At 44.1% G+C, this 16,136-nt stretch overlaps 1 protein-coding gene across 2 annotated transcripts; it reads right to left on the bottom strand.

Annotated features, from left to right (window-relative positions):
- Position 1: 1 nt before the first annotated feature.
- Positions 2–15,900, bottom strand: LOC117647516 (zinc finger SWIM domain-containing protein 8). 2 transcript variants are annotated; one of them, XM_034389280.1, is made up of 25 exons: positions 15,251–15,900; positions 14,527–14,772; positions 14,259–14,434; positions 13,999–14,172; positions 13,782–13,918; positions 12,961–13,690; positions 12,711–12,880; positions 11,711–12,616; positions 11,494–11,632; positions 11,232–11,405; positions 10,856–11,054; positions 10,599–10,764; positions 10,358–10,514; positions 10,085–10,268; positions 9,830–10,010; positions 9,470–9,753; positions 9,170–9,381; positions 8,926–9,054; positions 7,992–8,798; positions 7,674–7,904; positions 6,312–6,851; positions 5,086–5,275; positions 4,826–5,000; positions 4,593–4,742; positions 2–4,510 (listed from the first exon to the last, which is right to left on the bottom strand). In XM_034389280.1, the coding sequence occupies exons 1-25, from the start codon at positions 15,432–15,434 to the stop codon at positions 4,450–4,452; spliced, it is 6,702 nt and encodes a 2,233-aa protein (XP_034245171.1). In that variant the 5' UTR covers positions 15,435–15,900; the 3' UTR covers positions 2–4,449. The 2 variants fall into 2 exon arrangements, with proteins under 2 accessions (XP_034245171.1, XP_034245172.1); XM_034389281.1 differs by lacking the exon at positions 6,312–6,851 and having other exon boundaries at positions 15,251–15,899.
- Between the last annotated feature and the right edge of the window lie 236 nt (positions 15,901–16,136).

Here is a 16,136-nt window from a genome sequence, read left to right as displayed (position 1 = left end):
GTCATTTTTCGGCTGCAGATGCATTTATTTGAAATAAAACATAGCACATGAAATTGCTGTAAATGAAATCCAATATCATATTCATGGAGTCATGCATCAAAAATAAAATCAAATCCAAGGACGCAATGAAAATTGGCAGACGAACGTTCCTAGGACGCAATGAATAAATTTTTTTTATCCAAAACACAAGGCAATCAAAAGCGTTGTACGAATGGTCTGAGTCAACTTTCATTATAAGCAAGGATGCCAAAACGACAAATTTAAATAAGCAGAGGAAAATACAAGAAATTTGAAAAATTGGAAAAACGAACAAAAACCTTCCACTTGCAGTGCTTCAAAAATGATGAATGATAGCATTGCCTTAGCTATTTTAGCAAAAGATAAACAATGGCTATACAGCCATTCTATAACAAACAAAGGCAACCGTGATTAAACTTGCAAATCTCTATTTTCTAAGTTTGAGGATGCAATGTTCATTACACACTTGTAACACAAAAACTTAAATTCAGGGGGAAAAAATCAATCTACCAGTCTAAATACAAACAATACAAAAGAAGTAAAACAAGAAAAATAATACATTATATGGGAGAAACAGAAATAATAAGGCTTGTTCAACCACCAAATTTATAGTAGCAGCAGTAGTCAGAGATTGGCTCACACACACTGAGCAGTGAGAGGAGAAGGCATATCAGAAATTCTTGTTGAAGCATACTGGTGAAGGTGTTCAGAACTAGACGAAACATTGCTACAAACAAGGGAGTGGAGATAGATTAACACTACAAATCGTACTATGTAGGATGGCAGTCTTTCTTCAGTTGACCCAAATAAGACAGGAAAATAACAAGATTGACAATTATTGACAGCAAGGAGAAGCGGAGGTCTAAACAAAGGATTTAAGCTAGTAATAGTTTATGCCCGTTTATTTTTAACACAAAATCCACAAGAGTGAACATTAAATCAGAAGGAACATAAGTGTGACAAATTATGGTAAGAAATAAGAGGTCAAGACCTCAAAAACTGAGTGCAAAAAAAAAAAAAGAAAAAAAAGAGAGAGAGGATCAGTTCACACGCAAACACACAAAAGAAACAAAAGAAGAAATGAAACGAAAGGAGGGGAGGGATGGGGAAAATGAAGGGAATGAGGGCATTGAAACACAGTCAGTTCAAAAGTTATATAGTAACTCATCAATAATTAAATAGTTTCCTTTCTATGTACATGAGATATTATATTTCACTTACACAATTTGATAGGTATATTTGAATATATGTACATCATATATAATGTTTCTTTCACTTAATACAAAATGAGTTCTTTCAAAAGCATTTGAAATTTTCTCAGAAGTAGTGTTCCTTGAGGAAACCAAACTATGGTGGCATGACCAGAATATCTACACTTCTAAGTTGTAATTCAGCAATTCATCCCACAGTGAATATGTTTAAGAAAATAGGGAAAATTGATTATTTGTTTGAATACAGAATGAACTTTACAGAATTGAGCAAGATGGGAAAGTGGGATTGGAACAACAAAGCTTCTGGACTTGCATGACATGAATACAACAAACTAATACCAGTACCACCTTTTCACCATTATCTGATTAATAATGAATTGGTTAATGTAGGAAAATCCACAAATATTATGGCATCATTGTAAAGGTTTCACACTGCTGTACAGCAGATTCTTAGCTTAAATAAGATGAGATTGATCTGAGAACTTAAGATACCGAAATGTTATAACTTCTGCCAAAATTTGTAAATAAAACACATGCTGAAGTATGGAGTCTTGAAAAATGATCAACTGCAATAAAAATGTGAAAGCAACTTTCTATGAGAATTATGAATAATATCCAAACCGGTCCACACTTTCACTTAATTAAATTGTGCATCAGCTTTAATGCACTTTAAAACAAACAATGCTGTAGCGTAACTGCCACCACTATACAATCCTTACAAATTATTCAGACTCAATTACCACACAGTCAAAGCTTCAGACAAATCCTGGTGTATTAGCAGGTGTTGCCGTCTCGCTCATTCAACACTACAGGCATCCTCAACGCTTGTCAATAAAGTATTACATCCTCCATAAGTAACCCAATTTGTGATAAGCTCGACAAAAAATAAATTCATGGGCCATTCTAAATACAACGAGGCCATACAAACATCAAGTACAACTATTTCCAGTAGTTCATGAGAAACCTTTGAATTTTACTAGTCCTGGTCTACTATATTCGTTAATGGAACTGAAAGCAGCCTAACCACCTGATACTACTAGCCATCCAAAGAAATTTATTGAAACAAAAGAAAACTACAGGACAATAGACGAATTTGAATGACTGGACAGTCAAAAGCTTAAGCTTATGATGTGACCAAATAAAAATCTTTACATAGCAATAAAAAGTAAACAAAGAAAAATGTGGAGAAAAGAGATGAGACCATGTATTGGAATGGACTAGACTACCAATTAGGCAGTGTACGACCTTCCAGAAACTTTGCTATACGTATGTTGACTTCAGGTGGATACACACAGCTGGCATTTGAAACATTTTGCAAGAATCAACAAAATTTTCTTGCTCCAACCACAATATTGTAGGACAAGACAGAATAATTTAACCACTAGTAAGTCAAGTCGAGATACAAAAACTTGTGTTTTCCACTAAGTTTTCAACATTTTTAAAAAATTCAGATAATGAAACAAAAAGTTAGCCATAAATGACCCTATTGTATTGTTAAAAATAAAAGTCTTTACAAAATTCGACTATCTACACTACAATATTCGCTAGAAGGGCTGTGAAAAATTTCAATTAAATTCCACCTCATCCAATAGGGAAAAAGTGTGAAAAGCCCTCCAAATTAAAAACTTCCATTACTTAAAAATCAACAGACCAAAACTTATGATTTTATGCATTAACTGCTAACTTAACGGGTTAATAAGTAAATTTTCTTACAACTCTAAAATCACAGATATGAACAGTTTAAAAGGAGAAAAGGCTTAATGCTATAATTAAGACTATCCTACATTATATTAAATTGTCAGAAACACAATCAACAACTAATCAATCTGTCATGAGTCACAAAACAAGTAACAACGTAGTTAACAATGGCACCAGTCAATGAGTGCCGATAATGAGAGAACTCAAGCCTAGAAGCATTGTCCAAAAGAGATCAGTCCTTGTCTTCAAAATTCCAATTATATCTCCTAAAACACCATGTAACAGGAAAATCAAAGATATCTTTATATTGTTGTGGTTGCAATCTGGACTGAATCTAGAGATACAAGTACTAATTATCAAATTGACACGGCAAAGCACAACCTAGAGGAACATTCTGAAAAGCAGAACATTCATTATCTAAAATACAATCAAATATCATTGCCAAAGTGCATATACAAGCAACAAAGACAGATCAAAAGTCAACTACAACCTCAATCAGTTCGAATAACATTTATAGTCAGGGAAATACACTGACATTTCAGAACATCAATAAATAACATACTCCCAAGTATTTTGAGATCCTAAACAGAACTATATTTAGAGATAACCTTATAGCTATGAAAATCTAAAAAAATGAAAACTGATTGCATGAGAAGACATTATCTAAACTGTTCTGTTGTGCTCCACTGAATCCACACATAAATGTATTATACTATGTGAAGGGACAGTTCATACACAACCATATTGCACACCAGCCACTAGCAACAACATCAACAAAGTTGACAATAATTCCACTATGAAGAAAACAGTCATTAACAATGCATCAAGACATTCTGTTGACAAGCAAATAGTGCACAGAATCTTGATGTAATAAAGAACTATAAGCAGGCATGCAAATGTAAGTAAACTTACAAAGCGGTCAAAGACAGTAACAAAAGACGACAGATAGTGAAAAATACATTTAAAGGTTGGAAGACAATTTAAATAATAATTTTAGAACAATACTAAGCAAAACTCCTTTGCACAAAAATAATAAGACTAAAATGACAAGGATATTTTGAGATCAAAAGCAAACCGTGCCCCTTTGAAATAAGGTCACCAGACCTTGAGCTACAGAAATGTATGAAGTACACCTCCTGCCAACATGCGGGAAAGAATTGAAGATATGTACTTAACATGACATGTGGACAACAATCAACTTAAACCGTGTCCATTGCTTACTCCCTCACACAAAATAGAAAGGAGTGAGGCAAGCAGATGAATTTATACAAGGGAACAGAAAGGGTAATGCATTTTATAAAAACCTAGTCAAAACTTTGTTGCAGTTTGTGATGCTTTAACACTGAACTTAACAACAGGTCAGTTCAGACTAACAAAGAAGACACACGAGACTCCTTTAACAATGAATAATTCACAGCTCAGCTGTTTGGTGTTCTGGGTCTGGGAGTAAAAAAAAGTCGACGGACAGGGTTGGTTCTGTGGACGACCTAGGCAAGGGAGCAGAGGTCGAGTCGGACCACTGTCATTTTGCCTGAAGAGCTGCATTGATCTGTGCCCACAAATCTTTCTTGCACGATTTAGATCTGCAAAGAAACAATTTTTTAAAAATAACTTCTACACTTTCCCTGAATAAAAGCACACCTTACCGCAATGTGTAAAATGTACCTCTTAATAGACTGAAGCCATTCTTTGAACTGTTGAGCACCCTCTGGAGTTATTTGGAATGCTGCTCGGGCAGAGCAAACAATGCTCACAAAATCTTCATAATCACCAGTTGTTAAATGATACAATTTTTGATGAAGGCATTGAATATACCTGGAACACAAACACATATTACCATCTTGTTGCGAGCCTCAAGATTCTAGTATTAATCATTCCTGAACTAAAACTATGCTTACATTTGCTGACACTTTGAAACCAGAGGAGTAAGAGCTGAACGTAAATGCTGCATAGCCATACTGGGATTCACCCGTGCAAGGAACTGAGCCGCTTCCAATGCAACATCATGGAGCACAAAAGGTGACACTATGCTGCTTACAGCGCACACACAAAACTGATGCAAGTACTGATTGCCTGTAAATTAATATTTAAAAATTCCATAATTATTTGCTTTGTTTATTTGTTGTCTTTGAGGCAACGAACAGTTTTGCCTACGTACCAAGCTTCTTCGATACTCTGAGGAGCCACTTGACATCCTCGCCGTAAGGGGGGTTGCGAGCGTATTTCGCCTGGGGGCGGTCATCATGCACTCTCCGAGCAAGGGTCTCCAGAGCAAGCATTCCCACTCGGTAAGCAGCCAGCAAATAACGCAGCTGTGTGTTAGTGTACCCTTGCTGATGCCTGTGCACCTGTGGATTCAAACAAAAATAAAATTAGTACCCATGGTATCCAGCCAAGAAATGTGCCGGACAAATGATGATGAGCGGGCATTGCCTGCGCAAGCGTCAACTACTTTCATCATTCTAACATGTAGCTGGCTCACAAAGACATCTCACGCACACTATTGCACTTCAGTGTCTGCTTCATGTAGTGATCCAGATACACATAATAAGGAACACGTTATGTTTGAACTGATTTAAAATGCCTACTTAATTGGTGAACATAAAATCAACTAACACAGATGTGCAAAGTGCACAATGACATTGAGAGCAAGGATATGCAAAGTGAATATAAAAATCAGTCCTTTGGGAACACTTTGGAACCACTAGAACTTAATCACTAGAAAACAGTCAATTTAGACCAAGGTACAACTCGATGAAATTTTGAATATCCCTGCTTATGAATAAAGAACAATGAACAAACTAGAACAACTAAATGCAAATTTCAAGTTCATGCAAAACTTCAGGTAAACATCCAAGATGAAACGCAGCCTAAAAATTAGAGACAATGGATTTGGTAACATTTCTTACATTTGAGAAAATATTTCAAAATTGTCTACTAGAACATAACTTAACAGAACCATTGATATTGTTTTAAAAATTCAGAAGGGACAAATAATAATAATAATAAAAAAACAAGAAAGAAAGAAAAGACATCAAGACCTAAATTAAACATCAAGGGTTGCTAGAAACATCTATGACACAGAGAAGCCAACATGTACAGGTAAGGGATTTCTCATCAAGGTGGGGAAAGAGAGGTCAGAGGATCAGAGGGACGCACCATGCATGGTCAGGAAGGGCGAGGATCAGGCTTACACAAAGCCTAGCGACAACCAATCAAATGGTGCGACTCCTAAACACATAATGCAGCTTGGTTTACGTGCAAAGGTCTCGAGAAAAAGACAACTAAGCCACACAACCAAGCATACGAATAAGAAAATCCAACAAGCAGGCAAGCGATGAGACCAGCTTGACACAGCTTGATGAGGATGCAGCGGGCACACACCTGACACTGTGGCGCGACCAACGCCAGAGGGTTAACCGGAGGGACGTTGGGCATCATGGCCTGAGCGGGCGAGTTGACCGGGGCCACTGGCACGGCCACCACGAACGGGCCTTTCGTCTGGACCACCTGGATCATCGGCTCGCCGCGCAGGGCCAGCCGGCGGATCTCGGGGATCTCAGACTTGGCCAGTTCGCTGGGCTCGACCACCGAGATCTGGGGCGGGTTGGGCGGGATGCACGCCAGCGCGGGAAGGTCGTGCCCCTCCAGAGCAATGTCCGGCACCAGGAAGAACTGGCGCTCGCGCGGATGGACCACGTCGAACAGACGAGCCAGCTCCGAGTTCTCGTCACTCAAGACCTGGCACTGTCCCTGGCTCTGTCCCTGGCCCTGTCCCTGGCCTTGTCCCTGGCCCAGCCCAGACCCGGTCGAAAGCTCACAGTACTCCGGCCCCTCCTGGGATATGCTCATGTTCTCCGCGCCGCCTTGGCCGCCTTGGCCGAGCTGGGCGCATGCCCCCCCATCTTGACACGACGGGGCAGACTGTGCGGACCACACAATCACCACAAGAGTTAGTGGCAAGCAGTGACACTCATTAGTTACCCAGAAAGAGAATGACAGAAAGAGAGAGAGAGCGAGCAAGGTTCGCGTCCACCCCTCAGCCCCAGTGGCATGCAGATAGCCCAGCCCGTTGGAGACCCGTTCTCAGATGGAGATCGAAGGGTACCAGCAAGTCCAGGAAACCCTGACTTTACAATCGTGAAGGGTTTGAAGAACGAATGTAACACAAACAGGGAGCGAAATATAAATACAAATTACAATAGAACAGATGTTTGGGGAGACTTCCGCCACAAAATGGGTTGTTTCATTCACAACAGTACCAAACACACTTCCACACCTGTAATGACCTTACACTGATGCCAATTATGGAGCGGCAGATCATGCCATGGATTAACTTGTCCTATGCGTACATGGTATCAAAAAAGTACAGGAATTCTTTTGGGAGCAGTTGGCAACATCACATAGGAAAGCCAACAGACATGCTTGACATAAGCATATTTTGGTAGGGTAACCAAACATGCAGACAAATAACATCCGCAACCAAAAGGAGCCCTTAACACCATGGGAAATTGCTGCCAAACCAAAGACAAGGCACTGATCATAGTTGGATGTGGTATGACAACACACATTGTGCATTTCATGAATCAGAAACGAGGGGGTTGAGGGGGTCCAGATAAGAAATTTTCGTGCATCAGGGAAAGACATTCACTGAATCAACTTTTCAACAAATCGGACGCAAACACTCATCTTTCACACAGATTGACGGTGGAGGTGGAGACAAAAACAAGAGAGACGTTACATTACCTGCTGCTGCTGTACTTGCTGGACCGGCATTTGCATGTCCTGGTGCATTCCTTGCTGCATGCCCTGCTGCATGCCTTGGGGCATTCCTTGAGGCATCCCAGGCTGCATGCCCTGTGGCATCCCTTGTTGCATGGACAACGTCTGGAACGCAGCCATGGGCATTTGCTGCACATTACGCATGGGGAGCTGGATCTGACGTAAGCTTGGCGGAAGGTTCATTTGCTGACCCATCTACAAGAGGAAAACAAACGACTCGTCAAAAGATTTTAACATGAAGCAGCGGCTAATTTAGTTGGCACAGATGAAGCCAGCCAATACCTGAGGCTGCGACTGGGGCATCGGCTGCTGGCCCTGCATCTGGCCTTGGAGGCCCTGGCCCTGGAGACCCTGGCCCTGGAGGCCCTGGCCCTGGAGGCCCTGGCCCTGGAGGCCCTGGCCCTGGAGGCCCTGGCCCTGCATCTGCCCCTGGAGGCCCTGCCCCTGCAGGCCCTGGCCCTGCTGCGGGTTGCCGGGGGCGCGCAGCTCGAACACGGTGTGCGTGAGGACGGGCGTGGGCCCCGCGCTCTGCGCCATGCCCTGCGCCATGCCCTGGGCCATGCCCTGGGCCATGCCCTGCCTCATGCTCATGTTGGGGTAGAACGGCATGGCCTGCTGCGAGTGCGGCATGGCGTTGTACGTCGAGGGGTGCGCGCCGGAGCTGGGCGGGTACTGGTACTGGTTGGGGCAGTTGGGGAGGTACATTGGGTAGGACGGCGGCGGCGGCATGCGCTGCGGCACACTGAAGGCGTTCACGTTCTGCATGGACTGCATCGGCTGCATGGGCTGCATGGGGTGGTGGCTGGCCGCCATGCTGCCAGCCATGCTGCCCGGCATGGCGAAGCCGTAGGGCGACATGCCGAAGGGCACCGACATCATGTTGACGGGCATGCTCTGCGGGGGCATCATGGCGTTGGCGATGCTAGCCATGCTGTTGGCCATGTTGTTGGCCAGGCTGTTGGCAACGCCGACGCCACCCATGCCGCCGGCCGCGGGGCCCGGGTCCAGCACCATCATGTTGTTGGCCTCCATCGTGAAGACGGGCTCCGGAATGTCGAACTCGATGGGCAGTTCGCTGCCAGAGCAGTGCTGTGGTGGAGTAGAGACAGATTACAATCTTTTCAATCTTAGAAACTGTTGATTAGAAAGTTAGAATCATTTGTTCACACTGTGGAATCGATCAGTGCACTTGGTCTATTCAGAACTGCGAACTCACCTTCATGAATAGCTCATACCAGTATCGGGCTACTTGGAAGAGTACCTCTGGATAAACTCCACCACCTTTAGCAGCAGTCTCAACAGTGAGGCAGGACTGTTCTAACATTTGGTCACTCTGTTCCTTACACTGCAAGAAAAAAAAAATTATTTAGTTTCGTACTTTATTGATATTTTTGCACTAACACAAATTTGCATTTTTTAATTGAAAAATTCTAATTGAAGGAGAAAATAAGCAAGCTTACCTGAAGTATGGCTCGCTGAATTTCATTTGGATTCAGAGCATGAGAGTGTGGCAGGCATGACAGTGCCAATTCGGCTGCAGCTGAAACAATGTTAGGGTCGCAACCTCTGGACGCCCTGTCCGCAATGCTCACAGCTTCTGGCGGTGTAAGATGGCCTTCCCAAGTGTCAATCAAGAACGAAATGGCTGGAGCGCCGATTTCCATGGCTTGCCCTGAAAACCAACATATTATTATTATTAGAAATGTCTGATAATAAACTAAATTTAACAAAATCAAAAGATGACGATAGCCATTTCCTACCAGTGATCCATGATACATGAGAAGAATAAGTTCTGCTAAGCCAATTTGGAGAGACACAATTATGAAGTCCCAAGGCATACAGCCCAATTTGGAATGCACACATGTGCAGGGCACGGTGAGGACCATGATGATTGCCTGTACTTGTGCTGGCTTGAGTGAACAGCGAGGTACTGCTATTTCCACCAGCTTTCACAAGGACAGTTTTAGCCAGTTCGAACATGAAGTGAGCACCTGATTCCGATGGTTGGTTTGGCAAGGAGGGGTAGGTTCTCTTATTCTTATATCTGAAAAGAAAAACACCAAGATTATTATTATACTGGGAAGTGGAAAGGCTGCAAAGCAACATAAGTCTTCACATACCTGGTTGACTCCTTAGGTCTGGAAGTCGAAGCAGTGGCAGTGGAAGTGGTTGCAGTGGGTACAGAGGAAGCTGGTGCAGCTGATCCCGTTGGTGCAGTTGGTGTTTGATGACTATTCAGGCTCAATACAGACAGTCCTTGGTCCAATTCGGCACTAGTAGAACTATGAGGACGGCTGCCGGCTGTTGGCACAGAGAACAAAAGTAATAAAACCTCTGGACAAAAAAATATTGCATCAAGAAGTCAGTCAACTAACCCAAAGAGCCATCAGGAACAAGGCCTGCTTCTGCTGCTCCTGATGTTGGGGCACTAGGGGTGGACGGTGCTGGCCCTGGGGAAGCAGAGTTGGATCCACTTCCCGTTGCTGCATTTGTTGAAGTCGACACTTGGGCATTCTGCGCTGCCTCTCTCTGTCTAGCTTCGTCCCTACGTGAGCGGTTCTGGAAGAGAAGCACAATTTTATTTCAACATTTCCCTTCAGCAAAGAGGCTTTGTGAGAGCAATGGATTACATGAGGAAATATACATACCAAGCTCCTTGTTGGAGGATTACTGGTGTAGTAGCAAGGCAAGAGAGGTGTCTTTATTAACTGGTGCACATCTCTATCAAGAAGTTTGTCCATGATTCGAGCAACCTTTTCTGGGTCATCCTTGTAATGAGAGAGTAAGGCAATAGCAAGGTCACCACTGAAACAAGAAAGATAATTAAATTTTGAATCAGTTACTGAATACTATAATTTAAGTGGACATTGGAGAGAAGCTTGACGGTACCGTTGCCTCCTAGTGCCTTCACAGAGGAGAGGATGGTCAGCTTCAGAAACATTGGCTTTAAGGCCCATAGCAGCAACTGCAGCCTCAAAGCCCAAGCGCTCGTCGGAGGTCCACCTGAGGGTTGAGTTAGGCATGAGTTGGCCTTTGAAATCCCGTACTGTAAATCCTTTATACAAAAAAAATAAAAAAAATTAAGTGTTAGATGAAAAATAAAACTGAAATTAATTAGAGGAAAATATGTTTGATTAGGTAATTACCATTGCTGCCATTGGGCGACACAAGAACTTCAAATATAAATGATGCCAACATGGTAGGAAGTAATGCTTCTCCTCTACTCTTTAAGGTTCCATCTTTGAGCATTTGAGCATGATCTCTAATGATAGAGACCTCCGCAGTCCCTAAAGGAATCTTCTTTAAAAGCCCAACAAGCTCAATTTCCTGGTTGGCTAATTTAACCTGGAGAGAAATAATAATTAGAAAATAGAACCATAAGAAAATAGAAAAAAGGGAGGAGGGAAGTATCTAAAATGTTGATGTCTGTACAGGGCTTGCCCTTGGAACTGCCTACACCAATAATCAATAAATAAATTTAAAATAATAGTTGACTGCATCAATAAATTGAAATTTTCTTACCTCCAATGGTTTGGTGCTCGCTGGAGGTCTGGCCATTAGGAGTCCAAAAAGGCCCACTCTGAATGCCAAGTGGAAGTGGTCTCTATTTTCAGCCAGGACTTGACACAAGAAAGCACATTTTGAGAGTGTAGCGGTTGCCAAGCAGCTCAATTGATGAGATGCTGGATTCACCTGCTGTAAAAGGATTTGGATAAAAATATCACTTTTAAAAAAGGCACACTAACAGGGTGCAACAAATGACCAAGCTATGTAACTTCCTTACCTTCTTCCTTTTGCCCCGACTGATCAAAGGTGGCACATCAATCATCAATTCAGGAGGATTGTCCAGCAGTTCCTCGGCAAGCTGCACTGCAAGATGGCATGCATCCTTGCTGTGCCCATGTGCATGCAAACCCTCCGCCCTGAAAAAAGAAAACCAAAGTTTAATACAACAGAAACAAAGAACACTAATTACACCATAATACGGAAATGAATAATACCTTGCAAACAAATTCTCCCATGGATCTGTTTCTTTCTTAACATTTTCAAGTAATTTATCTATTGAGGAACTTGGTTTCTCTTCCTTCTTTTCACTATCAGTTTCTTGAGTTGCAGTCTTTTCAGCATCGGTACCACCAGAGGCTTTTGGGTCATAGTAATACACTGTGTAATCATCACCAGATAAGTGGTAAGAATCTGACGTTGAGGAAGACACCGAGTCATCCTTGGAGGGTCTCCTCTCCGACTCTGCCTCTGCACTGCTTGAAGGTGCAGGCCCACAGGCACCTTCTTCTCCTGCTCCAGAATCATTGCTTATAGTGGAGGTTTCAGCTGCATCTGGGGCAGTAGCAGCCTGTTCATTTTCTTTGATGGACTTGCTATGTGAAGCCTCAGATGGGCTTTTACTCGAAGGTTTCTTTTCCTTCGAATCTGTGCATCTTGATGAGCAAGCTACGTCAAACAGACCCACATCCTCTTCGTCTTCGACATCAAGACTGGAACTTTGTTTCGCCTCCTTTGGGAAGCAACTGCCTGCTCTCGAAGCTTCAAGGAACGCATGCTCCACCTCGTCAAACCCGAAGCAATTGATATTGTCTATTTCAATGTCCTTGACATCTTTGCTCCAACCAGAGGCTTCTCCAGCACTACTGGGAGGGAACTCCTTGGGACGAGCACCCGTTCTTAAATGATTTCTGTCACCACTGTTGCTTGAACTACTGCTATTATTTCCACTGCTTGAAGAAGAATTACTCCCTCTACCAGTGGCTAACACCATAGGCAAGTTGATGGGTATAGGAAGAAGTTCCCCTTCATTATCGTTTTCACAAAAGCCTTCGCTGCTGACACTGCTCCTGTTGCCATCAGCACGTGCCAGAGAGCCTCCAAAGGGAATATTAAACGGGCACCTGAACGCAAAAAGAAACAGGAAGTTTTGGTAGCTGTGCACAAAGCTTCAAACTAAGACAAGCTCACTGTTACCTTGACCACACATATACTTACTTGCCAATAAATGAAGGAAATTCAGTTGCGTAAGGAGTTGTCCTTGCTACTCGTTGTGTTTTGGAACTGGAGCCGCTATTGTGTTGAAGATGAGGATTATGATGGTGGAAATGATGTGGATGATGTGTGTTTGGTAGCTGGCAGTTTAACACAGCTTGAGAAGAGTTGACCTGCAGACAAAGTAAAACTTAAATAATGAAGTAGTCTGTAGAGATGACAAGATCAAAGATAACAGTGAAAAGGTACCAACCTGGTTCACAACATTGTCAGATCTGCTAGCTTCTCCAGCGTGTCGGAAGCAAGTGAATGGACAATGATACAGTTCGCTAACTCCATGTTGGTAGGTTATCCCAGGAATAGGATAGTCATCCCAGTCTAAGAAACTTGCTTCTAACGCTGGTCGGAAACCAGGGAAAACTTCGAGGTCGGAACGGAAGGCATTAGTTTTAGAATTGGATATTGTTGAAGGTGGAGTTGCATTGTTCTGGTTATTGTTGAACTGGACTCCAGTGGTAGCCGAGGTCATTCCTCTAGCTTTGGTTACTTTCTGTACAATATTTACATGCCAGTCATGAAACTGCACTCGCAGCAATTCTCTCTCATCCGGGCCCAAGCCGGGATTTAAGGCAGCTAATCTCCACAGAACGACAATTTCATCACACAGAGAAGAGCATGCATGCTGGCTGGCTTGGCTGTTGCTATTTACACTGCCGTGCTTGCCTCCTCCATGACCAGAGGCACCACTGTGCATGGCCACTTTGGTGTTGAACCACCACAGCAGGATCTGTTCACAAGCTAAAACTTCTTCAGTGATGATTTCCAACAGAGGAATAGCATTACGATCATTCCTCTTAAACATTTCCCGCACAATCGACAGTAAATTCCACATTCCTTCAGGCTCTCGCCCTCTGAGTGGTCTTAACAGAGAACTCCATTCTGCAGCAGCTGGGGGTGCAGTGGTGCTTAAATAGTTGACATCACTAAAGAGAAACAGAAAACAAAGATTAAAATAAATTTAGTTTAATGCTATAAAACTGATAGAAAATTCATCAGTATCTAAAATAATCCAACCTGAATACGATAGGAGCTGGGACACAGAATTTGACAAGGATTTTCTTAATATTATCATGGAGAGTCTTTTCATCAAGATACCAAGATGTTAAGTCATTCACTGATGCTCCTGCAGTCGGATCAGGAGCTCCACAAACCTGAAGACAGTACAAAATAAAATTTTTAACTCATGAAGTAGTGTAACGAAAAAAAATAAATGATTTCATTTGAAACATACTGAATTGATAGCAGTTTGTTGAGTGGAGAGGAGCTGATCAAGAAGCCGTTGAGCAGTTGGTAGAATTTGTTGCGGCAACTCACTAATGAGATATTGGGCAAACTTTTGAAGTTGATCTCTATGGAGACGGGAAAGCGATTCACTAACTGGGGCTCGTAGACAAACGTGCATTGGCTGTTTGGGGCAGCAAAACGTGTGTTAAAAACATTTGAAAATTTAAAGAACAGAAATGATCCTCAAGTCATAAATCAAGTCCTTACCAAGTGAATACGGTACAAACAAACAGCTACAACATGGGAACACCAATAGGCAGTTGATGTGCACGTACAATTACATGACGTTATTCTTCTTCTATCAAACGTTACAGCTACATTATAAGTTGCATCTAACGGGTTGACTGCGGCAGGTGGAGCTACACTTGCACTTAAATGGAAGCCTGTTGAATACAAGAACACCAGTTAGAAATTGAGAGGACAACCACATTCCTCATGTTGTCAATGCTGGACATTTCAACACAAACAAACATACCTATTTGCAAAGGGCTCTTAATAGCACGTTTCTGAAACAGTGCCTCACCCCTCAAGAATTCATCCGCACTTCCATTGGCAAGACATGAGTAGAGTCTGATATCTTCTTCATTGTCTGGAAAGCTCCAGTACGCAATTCGCAGTTGGAGCTGCTCTGGTACTGGAGGGTAAACATGCTCCACCAATTCGAACGGGATGTGAGCAGCAACCGTTCTTGCACACAGCTCAGACAATGAAGGGACTCCATCTAGAAAACAGAAACAGTAATTAAAATTACTGATCCACTGATTTGAATGGCATATCCTAATTTGCACTGCAATTGGATATGGAATGAGAAGGAATGCAAACAAATTTTTTGAATATGTAGACAAGGCCTTCCACAAAGAAAGTCTCAAGAGCGACAATCTGATCTGTCACCGGAGATCAAGCTTTAACATGAGCTTCTGGCCACCAGGAGACTGACTGTCATAAACAACCCCCTTTGCACTGAGGAAGGGGGCTCCAAGATTGTCACTAGGTCAAGCAAGAAAATCTCAGTGTCAATCAGCTCATTTTCCAAAAGCTGCTAAGAGGCATCCCCCAAGGAGCTGGGGTGTCAAGTGTCAACCACCGGGCCTCGGCAGTGTGTCCGACCGTCCCGTCCGCGCCGAGTCGCCCCGGGGGGGGCGGTAGGGGGCGGGGGAGCAAGGCGGTCTGGACAGACACAAAGGGGTGGCACTCCTTACCCTCGTAGAACTTCTTGGAGCTGTTGTAGTGGCTCACGGTCGTCTGCTGGTTGGACTGCTTCTTCCAGCCCCGCCAGTTGTTGCACAGAGACTCGGGCTCGGTGCTCCAACTGCACATCGAGTCCTCCTCAAAGCGGTCCGAGTCATAGAAGGACATTCGGTCCCCCTCTTCCCACTCCACCATGGGGGCGTCATTGGGAGCAGGGTCGCCATTAGGTGCAGGGTCGCCGTTGGCGGCCAGGTTGGCTTGGCGGCGAGGGCCGCGAGAGCCCCCTGCGCGGTGCGGTGGTGGACGGGGACGAGGACGCGGTCCTGGCCCGGGGCCTCGGCGGCCTGGCCCTGGGGCGACGGCTCCACGACCGTCGGCCCGTCTCGGCTCGTCGGGGTCAGAGAGGCCCTCACTGCACTTCTGGCTGCGGCAGCTCGGCGCTGCTCCGCTTGCCGGGATCCTCGGTCCGCGACGGAGGAGGGCTCGCTATCCACGCATGGCGGACGAACAGGACCAAACCGAACCCTGGTCCATTTAGCACACGCAACGTTAACAACACCACACGGGGCCACTGACAACTTTCCGTCACACGGTTAGACAATAACAAACATGGCCGACGACGTCCTACTTCACTTCACTGCTGGGGTGAAAGAAGAAGAAGAGGGGGAAGAAGAGGGGGAGGGTGCTTTCGTGTGCACGCCAGAGCCAGCCAGAGCGCCGCGTGGTTCCGCGCGCCGCGGAGAGAGGGCGCCACCGTCGCGAAGATCCGCGGTCGGCGGCGGTCGTCGCGTAGTCGATCCGCGGGGCGGTGACGCGGTGACGGGTGCGCGCGAAACGCGCTGCCGTTCGAACACCACCGCATGGGTGGACGGTAGACGTCATGTCCCGCGCCGCCGT

The sequence above is a fragment of the Thrips palmi genome, unplaced genomic scaffold, assembly GCF_012932325.1.
Source record: "Thrips palmi isolate BJ-2018 unplaced genomic scaffold, TpBJ-2018v1 HiC_scaffold_2, whole genome shotgun sequence".
NCBI classification, from domain to species: domain Eukaryota; kingdom Metazoa; phylum Arthropoda; class Insecta; order Thysanoptera; family Thripidae; genus Thrips; species Thrips palmi.
This window is presented reverse-complemented; position numbering and strand designations above follow the sequence as displayed.